The 17,867-nt window shown below is 38.9% G+C and overlaps 1 protein-coding gene across 6 annotated transcripts in view; it reads left to right on the forward strand.

Moving 5' to 3' along the window:
- Window positions 1-4,677: 4,677 nt before the first annotated feature.
- RPS6KA6 (ribosomal protein S6 kinase A6) overlaps window positions 4,678-17,867 on the forward strand; it is a 136,556-nt gene continuing 123,366 nt past the window's right edge. For 3 of the 6 annotated variants that reach the window (XM_066249211.1, XM_066249209.1, XM_066249208.1), the window contains exon 1: window positions 4,821-5,232. Coding sequence is in view for 3 of the 6 variants with exons in the window: in XM_066249208.1 (XP_066105305.1) it covers window positions 5,155-5,232 (78 nt within the window). In the remaining 3 variants the exon portion in view is untranslated. The other 3 variants (XM_066249207.1, XM_066249206.1, XM_066249212.1) reach the window with 3 other exon arrangements.

A 17,867-nucleotide genomic window follows, 5' to 3' on the forward strand; every position in this document is an offset into this window, starting at 1 on the left:
AGAGAGAGAGAGAGTCAAAGAGAGGGACAGATAGGAACAGACAGGCAACAAGGGATGAGGAGCATCAATTCTTCATTAGACCATCTTAGTTGTTCATTGATTGTTTTTTCATATGTGCATTGACTGGGGGGCTTATAGCAGAGTGAATGACCCTTTGCTCAAACCAGCAACCTTGAGCTCAATCAAGCCAGCGACCTTGGGCTTCAAACCAGTTACCTTTGGGCTCAAGCTAGTGACCACTGGTCATGTCTATGATCTCACGCTCAAGCTAGTGACCCTACTCTCAAGTTGGTGAGCCCATGCTCAAGCCCATGATCTCGTGTTCAAGCCTGCAACCTCGGGGTTTCGAACCTGGGTCTTCTGCATCCCAGTCCGATGCTCTACCACCATGCCACCGCCTGGTCAGACAGAAAATAACATTTTAGCTAAATATGTTGACATGATTTAAAATGATTTAGAACTAAAAATTTTAAACTTTACTGTTTAATATTTTGCTTATACACAGTAGAGCAGGACTCTTTTGCACTAGGTACCATTGCTAAAATTAAATTAATTGGCATTCTAGTAAATCATAAAATGTGAGTATCTTTCACAAAAATCTTGGGAGTTAGACTACAAGTGACATTTACTACTACTCATCCTTCTTTCTATTATTTTTAAGGGATTTAACTTTCAATGTACTATAAACTTTACTGTCTAGAAAAGATAAATTATTAAACTATGATCAAATTTATTATTTAACATCATTCATTTCAAGAAAAAGTCAATAATGAGCTTATATTTCACACATCCATGGGAATTATTCCCCTTTTTGAAATTGGTTTTTAGGGGACTTAAAGTTACTTAATATTTTAGAGAATAAAAATTATCTGACACTCTTAAGGAATGAAAAGTAGTAAGTATTTGTTAAAACTTAAACACTTGAAACTTTCCTGTTTCTGGACATAAATCCCATTTTTATACCTTTAAATCAGAATATCTTCCAAAATATAATACTTAAGTATTTTTAATAGTGTTTTTATTCTCTGTGTTGGCTCCCGTTTTTCAAGCTATTTGGATTATAAACTTTGGGGAAATAGACAGATAATGCTGATAAACTCTATGAATCTTTCTATAAGTATACCTCAAATATGCATTATTTTGCATATGTCACAGTATAGAAATCAGATCCACAGTGTAGGATCTGTGGGTGGTCTGTAAACTGCTGATCAAAGGCCTTTGGTTTATATTTTACACCCCCTTATGTAGGTTAAGGCGAGTTGGTTTTTATCTCCACATGGATCAGTTAAGTTTTTTCAGTTAAATTACATTAGCATCAACTTTCACCCCTGACCCTGGCCATTCAATGTGTGTTATTTGTCCCAGGGTAAAGAAGTCATTGTGGAAGCTTATGTGTACCCTTCCCTAGTCCTAGATGTATTCAGAACACATGTTTTAATATTATCATCTTTTATTATGAACAATATATATTATTTAGAAATAGTTCCAGAGCCACTAAAATACTGTCAAACATTGTGTGATTTTTAATGCAGTGTTATGATTAATTGGAAATTCAGGATACATAGGTATATAGAAAATTTCAGGTGAAAAGTTTCCTGAAGACTGAAGATCAGAGAAGCTTCACAGAGCATCAAAGTGGGGTAGAACATTTGGCATCCAGGCAGACCTAGTTTTAATTCTAAAATTTCAATTTAATATCTGTGAAATCTTGGAATAATCATTGAAACTTTTCAAGGCTCACGTCCTTCATCTGTAAAATTCATGCCACACACACACACACACACACACACACACACACACACACACATATATATATATATATATATGATATGAACTTCCTTCCCTCTTATTACTGCTTTTGTGGCATCCTGGAGACTCTGATATGTTGTATTGCCACTTTTGTCTTTATATATTGTTTGATCTATGCTTTTATTTATTCTTTGACCCCCCTCATTTTTAGAAGTATGTTAATTTTCACATTTTTGTGGGTTTGTTTACTTTATTTTGGCAGTAGAATATATATATTAAAAATTTATATGAGGGCTAAATGATTTAATGAAGAGCATATTCATGGAGCATAATGGGTTTTCAGTAAATAATAGTTAGCATTGATTGCTATTAAAAATAAGTTTTCTAGGGAAAGTAGGATAAGGAAGAGACACTAACATGTCCATTATATTTGACTGGAATATGAGTGATAGATGAAGCTAGAAGGACAGTCAGAGGCCAGATGGTGAAAGCAGTTGCATTCAGAGCTAAGGAGTTTGGATAATTTAGTGGAAATAAAGGAAAATCATTGAAGAATTTTGATCACTGGGCTGCCAGTGAGGAGAATGAATTGGAAAAAGAACGAGAGAGGGAGAAGCTAAATTTAGAGTCAGAATGACCAGTTAAGACAAATCATTAGTGCCACTAGTTTAAGGAAACGTATGAGGTGAACTCAAGCAATGACAATAGAGATGGAGCAGGTATTTTGAAAAAAAATATTTGAGATATAAGAAAAAGCCTTGTTAACAGATTGAATCATTTGAGAAATAGGAGTCTATTAAAAACATTAAGTTGAGGAAGGAGGTTTTAATGATTATTTTATAAATGAGAGAGATGTCTGCATGTTTATATGCTGGGGAATGTTGAATGAATGAACATATAGAAAGGTTACATTTTGTATAGAAACAAAGTAATGCGTTCACAGAAGTAAGCTTTTTGATATAGGTGATGTGGTATATCTATCAAATTCACAAAACAATACCAAAGAACAAATGTATTCATTCGGAAAATATTTACTGAGCCCCATCGTGTTCTGGGTTTTATGCTAGGTGCTTTGGGGAATAAATGGAAAATATGTCATAACCACATGTTGATTGGTGTTATGAAGAAAAAGCAGGATGAGACTAGAGAATTATGAAGTCGGTGTTTTAGGAAGGATGATTATAGGACTTTGAAGTGTCATTTGAGCAGTAAACTAGGTGGATGGTGGAGGTCGTTAATTACCCTGGAGAAGTATGAGTATCAGGTTGGTTTGGGTCAAATCAAGAAGTCAGTTTTGAATAGGTTAATTTTGAGATACATATTAATATCCAAGTAGAATAGGCAAGTTGCATGTATAAGTACTGATTTCTAGAGTTTGTAGTTGAAGAAAAAAAATGGAATCATCAGTTTATACATGGATTTAAAGCAGTGGAGCCAGATGGGATATTAACATATCCCATATGGATGTCCAGTGCCAAAGAAGTAGAGGACTGAGCCCTGAAGCTAATAACTTTTAGAGACTGAGAAGAAACGATCCAGCAAAGGTAACCGTGAAGAAATGGCCAATGATGTAGGAGGGAAATGAACAAGAAAGAGCAAGTCATGAACTGCACCAAATACTAATGCGTGGTCCAGCAAGTTGAAATCATTACAAGCCTGTTTTTTGCTAATGGGAGTCCAGTAGAGGGGGGAAAAAGTTGCTGTGAAAGAGATGGGGGTGGATTTTCAGGACAAAGACTTTGAATAGGCAAGAAGGGAGGCAATCCAATGCTCAAAAGGTTTGGTCTTAGTTAAAAACACTGTCATTTCAGCCAAAAACAACTTCATGGATGTGTGCACACACACTCAGATATTTTCAGTGTTTATAATCCCATACACCCTCTATTTCCGAAGCTTTTACCTTTACAGAATCATATTCTTAAAGCGTTCTCCCTGGGATTTGAAGCAGAGTGGTTGGGAAGGCACTATTAGTGATCCTTGTCTGCAAATTCAGCGAACCAACCTCTGTGGTCCGCTGGAAGCCAGATGGTGTAATGGAGGGCGTAGTTCATTGTCTCAAACACAACACAACAGCATTAGGTGTAGTAGAGGGTAGAGGGTGCTGTTTTATACGTCCACCATTAGAAACCTCTCCAAGGTACTGAGCAAGCTTAGTCGCCATTACAGTTGCTCTTTTAAGTGTTTTTGAAGTGTGAAAGGTAGAATAACTAAGTTCTGAAGTGTTTTGATGAGAAGAATCTTTATTATTTCCTGGGTATGATAATGTACTTTATCTCAGTTATATTGCTAGCATCTAATACAGTGTGGTTTCCAGTAGCAAAGCAGTAAAGTGGGGTGGGTGTAAGGTTATATTTTATATACACTGTACCTTCATTGCCACAAGTAAAGTACAATAAGTGGCATGTGTGTATGTGTGTGTCCACTGGAAACACTGTGTGTTATCAACAGTATGAAGGCAAACAGAAACAACCTAAGAAGTACAAGCGGGAGGGGAGGAGTGTTAGGGACAGCAGATATACGTATTTATTTTAAATGCATTTTCTTCCTCCTCCCGCTTCTTGGAGGCTAGGGTGTAATGGACTAAAATCCCCGTCCTCGTATTTGTCCCGAAGTATTAAAATGGGCGTGGTTCGGTGGAGAGGACACCTTCTTTTGTGAGTCCTGCGAGCAGATATTCCCGGAGCCTTCCCCTGACACTAACTCCCCATCGTTTCCAAGAGGTCCCCAAGTTTTTGCGTCTTTTTTGGGGCATCCTCCCGCCTGCGAGGCTGCTTCGTAGACTTGAGAGGGCTTGCTGAGCATGTGTGAACAGCTCCGCGCATGCTCCGTGGAGTGGGCAGGTTTCCCCAAGCGCGAGCAGTGGCTTTTACTATTCCTCTCCCGCCTCCCCTGCCCAGCACGCCCCCTTCCCCTCCTCCCACCCCCCACCACGCGGTCGTGCGCACCCACCCCCTCCTGTCTTGCCCACACCCCCATCACCCGGGGCTGGGGAATCTCCCCTGACGTTCGGGTGACGCTACCGTGCCGCCGCTGTGGGGGGTTCCGGGCGCCGCACAGGTAACGCCGCCGCTGCCGCCATATTGACAGAGCCGGGCGCGGGTAGGGGGCGCGGACCGCAGGGTGGGGGCGGGGGCGTCGCCGCCAAGCGACGGTCGCGGCGGCGGCGAGCGGAACCCAGCGGCAGCTCCCGGAGGGACAGCGCCCGCCGAGTTGCCTTCTCTATGGGGAGTGGCAGCCTGCAGCGGGGCTGACCTCTCGCTCCCAGCCCCAGAGGGACGCGGCAGCGTGGCCCGAGGTCGTGGAAGGCAGGACTGGGGTCTCGGCGGTGGCGGGCACACTTCGAGGACGGGATGCAAGGCGGCGCCGTCGCTCAGCAGCTCCCGCTCGAGGACTCCTGAAGGGGCGATGCTACCGTTCGCTCCGCAGGACGAGCTAAGGGACCAGGACATGGAGGTGTTCGGTGGCGGCGAGAGCGGCGGCGAGGTTAGTGCGGTACCCGGGAGGGGCTGGAGCCGCCCCCTCCTCCCCTCGCGACCCCGGCGCGGGTGAGAGAAAGAAGGGGCGTTGGGCGAGGGGCGGGGCGGCGCAACTAGCGCTGCCCCAACTGAGCCTTCGCTCGGAACGGGCGGGGACACTCGCGGGTGCGGGCATGGGGAGAGAGTGCCCGCCTCGCGAGCTTCGCTGGAGTTTTGACTAAGTTTCTGTACTTTGCGACCCGGAGTGGGACCGGGGGACGCGCCAGATGGTGCGCCCAAGTCCGCAAGTCCCTCCCTCTCCGCTCTGCTCGGTTGGCTTGCTGGAAACACTTTGGGAGACAACTGCTAACTCCAGCTCACTATTGAATCTTGGGTGCTTTAGGAACCCAGCGCAACAAAAACACACCAAGGTGCCTAAGTAACTATGGGGACATGTACACCTACGGACGAACGCTCCTTAGTTACTTAGCTTTCTCGTGTCTGTGTGCTTTGTTGTAGTTCTTTGTCACAGCACAGATGCAGGTTAACTGGACGCCAGATTTCTTAATCTACATTCAGGTGATGTTCTGCTGCCTCCTCTGTGGTCCCCTCATCCTACCGCCCTCTTCCCCCCGCCCCTTCTTTCAGCCTTCTGCAACTGTTAGCCCCGCCCCCTTGGTCCAAAAAAGACCCGCAGTTAACTTTAGCCCTTATAAGATGTGTGTTTGTTAAGACAGCGAGGTTTAACCATATTTTGGTTCTCCTCTTTTCCCGCTCTTCTTCTGAAACTGTTCTGGTTGAACTTTGATCAGCTGTGCGGGGAAGAACTTAGATGTGCACAGGTACTTTGCTTTATTGTTGTTGTTACTATAAAAGCAGACAGCATTTAAACACAGTAATGAGACTTTTGGGATGGAAAGTCAGATCCTTCTATGATAACTTAATCGTTTGCCAGCCTAATGTTCCAGTAGGGGCCACCATAGACCGCCTAAAAATACTTGAATGCCGAACTGATTCCCAGTCGGATGTTCTGAGGTAGGACTTGCAATCCTCACCATCTCAAGGTACAAATTTGTCTTTCAGTGTTGCTTCATCCTTAAAAGTACACTTTGCACTCTTGTCTGTTTAACTTGTTCTTTTTTTCCTTTCCAATTTCCAACTGAACTGGGGTTAAAATTACATGCCAGGATAACATTTAACAAGAAATGTAGTGGAAACACATTCAAGAGTCTAAAGTTGAGTCCTCTCTACTTATAGGAAATATTTTACTATTCCAGAATACATTTTATTGTTCTATCTATCTTAATAACAGGATAAATGAAGAGAGATTAATTTCTTGGAATGTAGAGGTGCTTTATACTTCCACGAATTTTCTAGCAACACTATTCAAGAGGAGAGGAATTTTGTTTTATCCTTGTATGTAATCTGTTGACATAGACCCAGGGCATCTGGTTTATAAAAACAGCTAAATACTTGTATATAAGGATGGGGTGGGAAGTGGGGAGTGTTTTGCATGCCTACTATTTTATTATTTTTGTTAACTTTGAATATAGAAATGGTTTATACTGTAATTACCACGTATGGTTTTTCTAAATTGTTTTCAGTGTATATTATGTATTTTAAAGATTTAACAATGGGTCTTTCTACCTCATCAAATTGGAGAAAATACTCGAGTTCAAATTATCCCTAGAATGTAAAACGAAAGGTGAAGGGAATGTAGTTAAGATAGTATTTCTGCCGTCTTTGTCTAAAACAGTTATGGTTGGTTAGATTTAATCCTACAAGTGACTTAATTAAAAATATTCTAGGTGAAAACTAAAAGCTACATATAAACAGACCTGCTTAGTACTTAGAGGAGGTATTAGTTGTTGTTTGTTTATAATGGTATTTTTTGATGAGCAGGAAATGATTTATATTTATTTTAATTACATGTTTGTTTATGTTGGCTTTAGAAATGTTATTGTTTGAGCATGAGCTTTGCAGTCCTCAACTGTGATAGATTTGGAGACTAAGGGTGCTTTCATTTGAAAATATGTTAGAATTGTTAAAGAAATTGTTAATAAGAATCAATTAACTTAATGTAAAAGGAAATAATTCCTGTCTGTTTCTGTGTATGTTGAATTGTGGTAAAATTAAAGATCATATATATTATTATATATCATGGAGTCTTTTTCAATATCCTTTACCCATTTTGTTTCATGGGCTGTTGGTAACCTTTCAAAAGTATGCAAATTTGTTATTTGAGACTTTCTAAAATTGATTTTATAGAGAGGGGAAGGAAGAGAAAGAAAGAGACAGAAACATTGATCTGTTCCTGTCTGTGCCCTGACTGGGGATCGAACCCACAACCTTAACATTTTGGGAAGATGCTCTAACCAACCGAGTTGTCAGGTCAAGGCATGAGACTCTTACCATGTTTTCCCACAGGAAAAATTGTTAAAGCTAGTTAGATTTTTTTGACCAGTGCGCAATAGCGAGGTATAATGATGAAGAACCTGAACACTGTAAAATTACTCTTTGGAAAAGTGTGTTGGAGGTTTCAAACAAGAACTGTCTTAGATCCAGTTAGAGGTGGAAAATGGACCTAACAGGGAAAGTATGGGCTGTTGGCTACTGGAAAAAGGGTTTTGGGGAAAAGGAAAATAGGATAAGCAAGAAGATTTGGTTGTGAGAGCACTTGCAGGAACTGTCTTAGTAAGGTCTGTTGGGAATAGGAACTTCAAAAGGCATCATTCCTCAAGCAGCCACAATTTCAGCTCTTGCCTGGATTCTGTCAGGATTGGGGAAGAGCTGTTACTGGAGGTATGATGGGTATTGGTTATCTGGGCAAGGGTCATGAAAGAACAGCCTGTTTTACTAAAGTGAACTTCTCATGAGTTAGTGCCATGTTCATTGTAGTGTGTATAGTCAGTTGTTTGTGTTTTGTTTTGGTGAGACTGTTTCCTGGTAGAAGAGTTAACTATAGAGATTTCAAATTGCATATTATATCATTATGTTATATTGTATATATTAAATTATATTATGATTGATAGTTGGATATTTATCAATGCTACTTTTGTCTAAGTAAGTTGGTTTTGAGAATAATGCAGTTCACTGCTAGAAAAACAGTATGGGATTAAAGCCACATGCTTTAAAATTTAATCAGGGTTGCAAATATATGACAAATTAGAAAAAAAATTGCTACTGTTATTAATTTCATCAGGTCCTGTAGTAATAGAGAGAGAGAAAAAAAAAACATGGGCTGCTGTGGAAAATGATTAATCTGGATTCCAATCTCAATTTCATTCATGCTAGCTGTGTGACCCAGTAAAAGTCAGCTAACTTTCCTGAACCTCCCGGAGTTTCTTCATCTGTAAATGGGAAAAAAAATCTTTAAGTGTGTGTGTGTATGTGTGTGTATATATATATATATATATATATATATATATATGTGCTGCACTATATTTAATACACTTTATTATTATTATTTTTGTATTCCTCCAAAGCTGGAAACGGGGAGAGACAGTCAGACAGACTTCCCGCATGCACCTGACCGGGATCCACCCGGCACGCCCACCAGGGGCGATGCTCTGCCCACCAGGGGGCGATGCTCTGCCCCTCCGGGGCGTAGCTCTGCCACAACCAGAGCCACTCTAGCACCTGGGGAGCCATCCCCAGCGCCCGGGCCATCTTTGCTCCAATGGAGCCTCGACTGCAGGAGGGGAAGAGAGAGACAGAGAGGAAGAAGGGGGTGGGGGGTGGAGAAGCAAATGGGCGCTTCTCCTATGTGCCCTGGCCGGGAATCGAACCTGGGTTCCCCACACGCCAGGCCAATGCTCTACCGCTGAGCCAACCGGCCAGGGCCTATGTTTAATACACTTTATAAGATGCTATGCACAAAATAGATCTTTTATATACAGTAGTTTTTCCCCACAATCATCCTTATGCCCCTTTCCCTGCCCCTAAACTGAATTGTTGTCAACTGTATTAAACCGTGGGGTTTAAATAGTCATGGCCATAGCTCTAGCCTTTTCTATTATGAGCAGTTTTTCTTAAGACCTCCTTTCTAGATATGATCATTTCATCTAAGTAAAGTAATCACATTTATAATTATAGATAGAGTGATTCAGGGTTAAATATATGGTTATATTTAGGAATACTTTGGGGGTTAAGGAGAGACTATTTTATTTGTCATTACTGGCTAATGAAGTGTTTCACATTTAATTTTTTTCCCTGTTCTGAACGTTTGTCATGGTGGGAATTGCTTCAGTTCATTCAGTGTTTATTGGTACAAGACTGGTAGTTCACACCACCTCCATAGGGTTACATTCAGGTAAGCAAGATAGGTATATGCAGAAATTGGTATAATACAATTCAGAAGACCATCAACAATGAGATATTTATAGTGATGGCTTCGGGCTGGACCTGGCAAGGCCTTGTGAAAGAGGTAGAATTTGATCAGGGCATTAGTAAAAGGCGAAAGATTTATGCGATCTGAAGAGAAACCAGAGTATGATCAGGGCATTAGAAAGTCGATATTTTCAGAGATGAAAAGAGCGTACCAATTGTGAATAAAGATAATATAAGCCAAGGCATGAAGGTACTTTGGGAGGAAGAAAGGATCTGATATTGCAGGGATATAAGACTGTGACGTGTTAGTGGGAATATAGTGTGAGATGAGGAAGGCAGTGTATTAAAGGTAGGGTAGGCTTATACTGAATGCCACTTTTTAACCCAGTTTAAGGGTTCAGTGTTATTCTGTCCATGAGAGTTATTGAAGTTTTTTGAAGACATGAGTGATATGACCTGATATATGCTTTGAAAAACTGATGGATGTCAGTGTGTGTAGGATGGATTGGAGTTGGGGAGAAACTGAAGGTGGGGAATACCAGCTAGGAGGATATTGTATTAATCAGTGTATGTAGTGGTGAGATTTTTGAACTAGACCAGAAGGTCAGCATAGAAAGGTGAGGGCTGATGGTAGAGACCTTGCAGAAATAAAATAGAATTTGGAACTGCTTAGCTGTTGGGGACTAAGAGAAAAGAATAAAAAAACACTGAGGTTAGGAATGTTGTGGTAGGATTTATTAAATGTAACAGATATTTAATGCCTGCCTGCCAATATAAATGTTTATGCTACCTGACCTGTGGTGGTGCATTGGATAAAGTGTTGACTTGGAATGCTGAGGTTGTCAGTTCGAAACCCTTATCCCTGCTCAAAGCACATACAAGATGCAACTACTATGAATCAGTGGTTCCCTCTCCTCCCTCCTTTCTCTCTCTTTCTCTAAATCAATAAATAAAAAACAGTATCTTTAAAAAAATGCTCTGGCTAGATAGCTCAGTTGGTTAGAGCATTGTCTCAGATACGCAGTGGTTGCAGGTTTGATCCCCAGTCCGGGTACATACAGAAACAGATTGATGTTTCTGTCTCTGTTACTCCCTTCCCCCATCTAAAATTAATAAATAAATGTTTTTAAGTATATGCTAGCCACTGGAGTAATTCAAAAAATAAAGAGATCTTTGCAGCATAAGGAGATAGAAAGCTAAAATTAGTTCCCTCGTTCATATTGTCTTGATTAAGAGGAAAACACTAAAGATTTCTGGTCGTGCTTGGCATGCTTAAAATCTTTACTGCCAATGGTGGATGCACTTACTACTAACTAAAAAGTTTTTCATGCTTTCTCAATGATCCTTAAGTCTATAGTTTTTGCTTTATCAATGTTCACCTTAAATAGTCAGCAGCTCCTATGTACAGAGGGCTGTTTTGCAATAGATGCTTCTTTCTGTAATGTGCAAAAGAGAACAGGAATGTCTGTATTTCTTATATGCTTTCACCAGGTTTATTTCTAGTAGAAAGGGTGCTATTGGGCCCTCCTCCTTTAGGTCTTTTTTCAGTTCCTCCAAGACTATCTTCTTTTAAACATGTTTGGTTAGAAATATTCAGGTCAGTTCCTTCAGGGCAGGGCCCCTATATTTCCCTGCCTTGACTATTTCATAAAGAGAACTAATCATTACCTCATTCCACAATAAGGCCTGACTTGGTGCTGCTGCTTTCTTGGGCCATATTTTTTAATACTACACCTCTCATAGTCTCCCTCATCTATAATTTTGAGGAGGAAATACAAGATTTTTTCTCTTCCAGTAATTTCTCTTTTTGTGGATGCTGTCATTTGTCTTTAGCAGTATTTCTGAAGATCTGGTGAGCACTTGGAATCTAGAGTTAAGCCTCTTAGTATTTTATCAAATTTCCTAATCTGTGTTTATACAGTTATGTGATTTCCAAAGATTATTTAATGTTTTTGGTGACAGTTTTTGTTTGTTGTGTATTTTGTTTAGTTGTGGTTTGGTTGTAGATGGGGAAGGAGTTGGATATGAGAGAGACTTAAAGCTTAGTTTAATTTGGCTTTTGTAGATAATAGAATGTTCTCTAAATAGCACCAGAGGAATTCTATGTAACTGGTTTTGCTGTTAGATTTTAGCCTCTATCTATGTATTTGATGTCTTGGTGTGTGTATATGTATGTGTATGAGAGAGAGAGAGAGAGAGAGAGAGAGAGAGAGAGAGAATTTTATGTATGACCTGCTTCATTTTACAAAGTATTTGAGATGGTTTATAAGAAACACAATTCAATACAGGCATACCTTTGAGATATTGCTGTTTGGTTCCAGACCACCATAATAGAGTGAATATTGTATTAAAGTAAGTCACATGCATTTTTTTGTTTTCCATTGCATATAAAAGTAATGTTTACATTATACTGTAATATATTAAGTGTGCAATGGGATTATGTCTAAAATTTGTACATAGCCCTAATTAAAACTATTTTATTGCTAAAAAAAATGCTTACCATCATTTGAGCCTTAGTGAGTAGTAATCTTTTTGATGATGGGTTTTCCTGGATGTTGATGACTTTTGACACATCAGGGTGAAGGTTGCTGAATATTAGAGTGGCTGGCAATTTCTTAAAATAAGACAACAATGAAGTTTGCCACATTGATTGACTCTTCCGTTTACAATTTCTCTGTAGCATGTGATGCTGTTCTATAGCATTTTACAAATGTAGAACTTGTTTCAAAATTGGAGCCAATCCTTCTGGCCCTGGCCGGTTGGCTCAGTGGTAGAGCGTCGGCCTGGCGTGCAGAAGTCCCGGGTTCGATTCCCGGCCAGGGCACACAGGAGAAGCGCCCATCTGCTTCTCCACCCCTCCCCATCCCCCTCTCCTTCCTCTCTGTCTCTCTCTTCCCCTCCCACAGCGAGGCTCCATTGGAGCAAAGATGGCCCTGGTGCTGGGAATGGCTCTGTGGCCTCTGCCTCAGGTGCAAGAGTGGCTCTGGGCGCGACATAGCGACGCCCCCTGGTGGGCGTGCCGGGTGGATCCCGGTCGGGCGCATGCGGGAGTCTGTCTGTCTCTCCTGGTTTACAGCTTCAGAAAAATGCAAAAAAAAAAAAAAAAAAAAAAATTGGAGTCAATCCTTACAAACCCCAAAACTGCTTTTACAATTAAGTTTATGTAATATCCTTTGTTATCATTTCAAGAATCTTCACATGTTCACCAGGAGTAGATTTAATCTCAAGAAACTACTTTCTTTGCTCATTCATAACTAGCAACTCCTCATTCATTAAAGTTTTATCATGAGATTGCAGCACTTTAGTCACATCTTCACGTTCCGCTTTCTAGTTCTAGTGCTCTTGCTATTTCTAACACATTTTCAGGTACTTCCTTCACTGAAGTCGTGAACCTCTGAAAGTCATCCATGAGGGTTAAAATCAACTTCGTTTAAACTTTTGTTAATGTTGATATTTTGATCTCTTCTCATGAATCACTAATACTCTTAATGGATTCTAACTCTGTGAATCCATTCCAGAAAGCTTTCAATTTATTTTGCTCAGATCCTTTGGAGGAATCACTGTGGTAGCTATAGTCTTATAAAATGTATTTCTTAAATAATACAACTTAAAAGTTAAAATACTCTTTGTTGCATGGTGTATGGAATAGATGTTGTGTTAGTAGACATAGAAATAACTTTAATCTTGCTGTACATCTCCATCAGAGTTATATATACATAGGGTGACCAGGTGCCTTGTTAATGAGAAATATTTTGAAGGCAATATATATATTTTTTTCTGAGCAGTATGTCTAAACAAAGGGCTTAAATTATTCAGTAAACTATGTTGTAAACATGTGTTGTCATTTAGGCTTTCTTTCATTTACAGAGAACAGGCAGAGTTGATTTGGCAAAATTCTTAATGGCCCTAGGTTTTTCGAACGGTAAATGAGCATTGGTCAATTTAAAGTTATGAGCTGCATTAGCTCCTAATAATAGAGTCAGCCTGTCCTTAGAAGCTTTGAAGCTGGGCATGCCTTTTTTCTAGCTATGAAATTCCTAGATTTCATCTTCTTCCAATATAAGGCTGCCTGTTTTGTTTTGTTTTTAAAGTGAGAGAAGGATAGATAGTGAGCCAGACTCCTGCATGTGCTCCAGCTGGGATCCACCCAGCAACCCCATCTGGGGCCAATGCTCGAGTAAAGAGCTATTCTTAGTGTCTGAGGCTGATGTTCTTGGACCAACACAGCTGTCCTCAGTGCCTGGGGCCACGTTTGAACCAACTGAACCACCGGCTATGGGAGGAGAAGAGGGAGAGAAAGGAAAGAAGGAGGGAGAGAGAATTAGATGGTCACTTCTCCTGTGTGCCCTGGTCAGGAATAGAACCTAGGACATCCATACTCTGGGCCAGCACTCTATCCATTGAGCTACTGGCCAGGGCCAAGGCTACTTTTATCTACATTGAAAATCTGTTATTTAGTGTAGTCACTTTCCTTAATTACTTAGATTTTCTGGATAACTTGATGTAGCTTCTATATTAGCACTTTCTGCCTCCCCTTGCACTTTTATGTTGTGGAAATGGCTTCCTTCCTTAAACTTTATTTACAACTTGCCTGTTAGGCTCAAAAGGACTAGTTTTTTTGCCTATCGAGGCTTTGATGTGCCTTCCTCTATAAACTTAGTCATTTCTAGATTTTGATTTAAAATGAGAGACATGAGACTCTTCCTTTCACTTGAACATTGAGATACCATTGTGAGGTTATTAATTTGCCTAATTTCAATATTTTATGTCTTGGGAATAGGAACGCCTGAGGAGAGGTAGAGAGACTGGGCAATGGGTGGTCAATATAGAGGTCAGAACATACACAACATTTATCGATTAAGTGCATCATACTTATATGTGCATGATTTGTAGCTCCCCCAAATAATTGCAGTAGTAACATCAAAGATCACTGATTATAAATCACCATAACGCCCTGGCTGGATAGCTTGGCTGGTTAGAGCATTGTCCTGATGCACAGAGGTTGTTGCGGGTTCAATCCCTGGTCAGGGCACATGCAGGAACAGATTGATGTTTCTGTCTCTCTCTCTCCCTTCCTCTCTCTCTGAAACCAATAAATAAAAATATTAAAAAAATAAGTCACCATAACAAACATAATAATAAAGTTTGAAATATTGTGAGAATTACCAAAATGTAACACAGAAATAGAAAATGAGCAAATGCTGTTGGAAAATGGTGTGTGTAGACTTTCTTGAGTTAAGTTTTCCACAAACCTTCACTATGTTAAAAAGAAAACAAAATACCCTCCAAACTGCAATATCTGCAAAGCACAATAAAACAAGGTAAGCCTGTAACAAACTATTCTGATATTGAAAATAAGGAAAACTAAACTAGGAAGTGTATGGAAAGAATAAAGTGTGGATTTGGAGGGAAATAGAACACAGGTAAGCAGGCTCTAAGCGAATGCTACACATTTGAAATATAGTTGGATTGCATATTTGACCTTGAATTTCCCCAGGCTAATATTTCTCATCACTCTGACTGTATATTAAATTAACCTGGGAATTTAAAAAATTCCATGATCGTGCCTTACTCACTGAGATTCATAATTATATTAGCTGATGGGGTCCTGCATATCATTCTGCAGATTGTGATGTACAGCCAGCGATAGAGAATTACAGCTCAAGGCCAGAGTAAAAAGAGAAATAGTCATATAGTTAGTTTTCATTATCCAACAAGAAAAGAAAGCAATATTAGTTCCTCAGCAATTAGCTTTGAAATATTTTCTGTGAATTGGAATGTTTTTCAGTGTGTTTTATTCTGTTTTTGTTTTGAGATACGGTTCCGGAAAAGGATGTATTTTAGCTGTCTTGTATGCTCTTTCTGCATAGATTTGAAATTTTGCTTTTTCATGACAGTAAAAGTAAATTGTTAGGGTACTAGCTGGCTTTGCTAGATTTTAGCCTTATAATTCAGGGGTTATATAATCTTCATACCTTATTACTAACTAAATAAGGGAATAGTGACTCAATTTTGTATAAAATATTTCATGTCTCTAACAAAAAGTTTATAGGTCATGAATCATTATTCTTACTATAGGATTCTTATAAAGAGATTGGGGACAGATTTTAAGAGGAAATATAGTAATTTTAACTCTCTCTCTTTCTCTATAATGTCTAAACTTAAGGGAGAAAGATATAAAATTTTTTGGTTACATTAATCAGTTTTATTCACCCTTCAGTAGCTTTGTAAGAAGAAGATCTGTCTTTTTAACAGATGATAAATAGATATACAAATAAGTGGGATTTGAATTTTAAGTTCATGCTCTTTCCTGTGTTCATTGTTGTGTCTCCCAGTAGGACAATGTTGAAGATAAGGACAGGGCATAGACAATTTGTTAGAAACCGTATCAGATCAGTAAATTGTACCTGTTGATTCGATAGCCATATCTACTTAAAATAATAATCAATAAAATTCAACAAGATTTTCTGTAGATATAAACAAGTTTATTCTAAAATTTATATGTAAAAATACAGAGTCTAGAATATCTAAAACCATGTTGAAAAGAAAGGCTAAAATAAAGTGCAAAAAATCACTCTCTGTGCAGGATACTAAGGTTCACTGTGTTAATGCAGGTAATTAAGACAATATAGTATTAGTGGAAGGATAGGCACATAGATCAATGGAACAGAATTGAGAATCCAGAAATAGATGCATGCATATGTGTTCAATTGATTTCTGAGAAAACTGAAGAAGCAACATTAAGTTCTTTAGTTTCTTTATATATAAAAAATAAAGGTGTTTATAATTATTTTGAGAAGTAAATAAAGTGATTTTGCTTTGTATATAATGTTTGAGAAGTATATATTTTTTATTGTTCAACAAAACAACTGTAAGAGTTAGGTGTCCTATACAAAATACTTAATCAATGGACAAATTAATACTAATTATACATTCCCCAAGGTAGTATTTTAATGAAATTACATGGGCCTCATATCTATAAAAGGTTACTACAGTGAAAATAAATACTTCTAAAGAATTTTATGTATGTACACATCATGCATATCTATGCATTCATCCATACCATACATAATACATGTCTCATTTGCAAGTGAACTTTCCAAAGTATATATGTTGATTCATATGAGACTGACCAGATGTCAGTGCCTTGGCATTGGGAACACTTTGGAGCAACTCAGAACCATTCAATTCACTGGCCTGGATTGCAATCAAGTAGAGTGAACAAATTCCTGCCTGAATAATAACCAGAGAAGCTGCTTTTCTGACACTGAAACAAAATTTTAAAAAAATCAAATGTTCTATAAATACCTCCTCATATATCTATAATATTGATATGCTTAGTTCAACTCATAGTATCCTGTCACCTGTAAAACAATAGGTTCTTTAAGCATGATGATACTTAAATTGATTTTTATTGGTTCTGAATATTATTATTCAAGCATACATCAAGTTACTAATTATTAAATGCCTATGTACATGTAAGCATTGTGATAGTTGCAAGATAAGATAGAGTTCATTTGGTTATTGCTCCAGGCTTCTGCCATAGTCACAATGAAATGTCTGAAATGACCCTAAGTAGTGTATTGTGTCACAGAGAACAACAGATTTAGGCTTATAGAAAGCTTTATTAAAATTTAATTTTGGGGGGTATTAATATTTTAATTCCATATTTCTGTGACATCCATTACTTGCAGATTCATTGAAAGCTCCTTTCCACTCCTTGGCTTCAAATGTTAACAGTTTTTAAGAATATTAGTAGGATTCTCCTATTCAAATCAACTATCAAGAAAGAGTTATAGTATGTATGGCAATTGAATTTGTACTTCATTTTTGCATTACATACCTCCCCTTATTCCTGGCATTCAGTGATGGCAGTTGTAGAGGATTATAATGTTTCAGCATATGTTTTTTCTTGCTTTTATTTATTTTTTAAATTGATTTTACAGAGACAGGGTGCAAGAGGGAGAAGAAAGATGAGAAGCATCAATTCATAGTTTTGCCACTGTAGTTGTTCATTGATTGCTTCTCATAAGTACCTTGAACGTGATGGCTCAAGCTGAGCCAGTGACCCCTTATGCAAGCCAGTGATCTTGGGATCATATTGATGATACTGTGCTCAAGCCAGAGACCCCACACTCAAGCTGAATGAGCCGGCGACCTCGGGGTTTCATCTGGGGACCTCAGGATTTGAGATCGATGCTCTAGTCACTCTGCCACGACCAGTAAGGATGTTCCTTTTGCTTTTATTTAATGTTCTTCTGCAAGAATTTTTAGTACAAGAAAAAGGAAACATTTTTATTAATAAATTGCATTTGAAATTTTGTCTCTTAAGTC

Source organism: Saccopteryx bilineata, chromosome X (genome assembly GCF_036850765.1).
Source record: "Saccopteryx bilineata isolate mSacBil1 chromosome X, mSacBil1_pri_phased_curated, whole genome shotgun sequence".
Classification (NCBI taxonomy): domain Eukaryota; kingdom Metazoa; phylum Chordata; class Mammalia; order Chiroptera; family Emballonuridae; genus Saccopteryx; species Saccopteryx bilineata.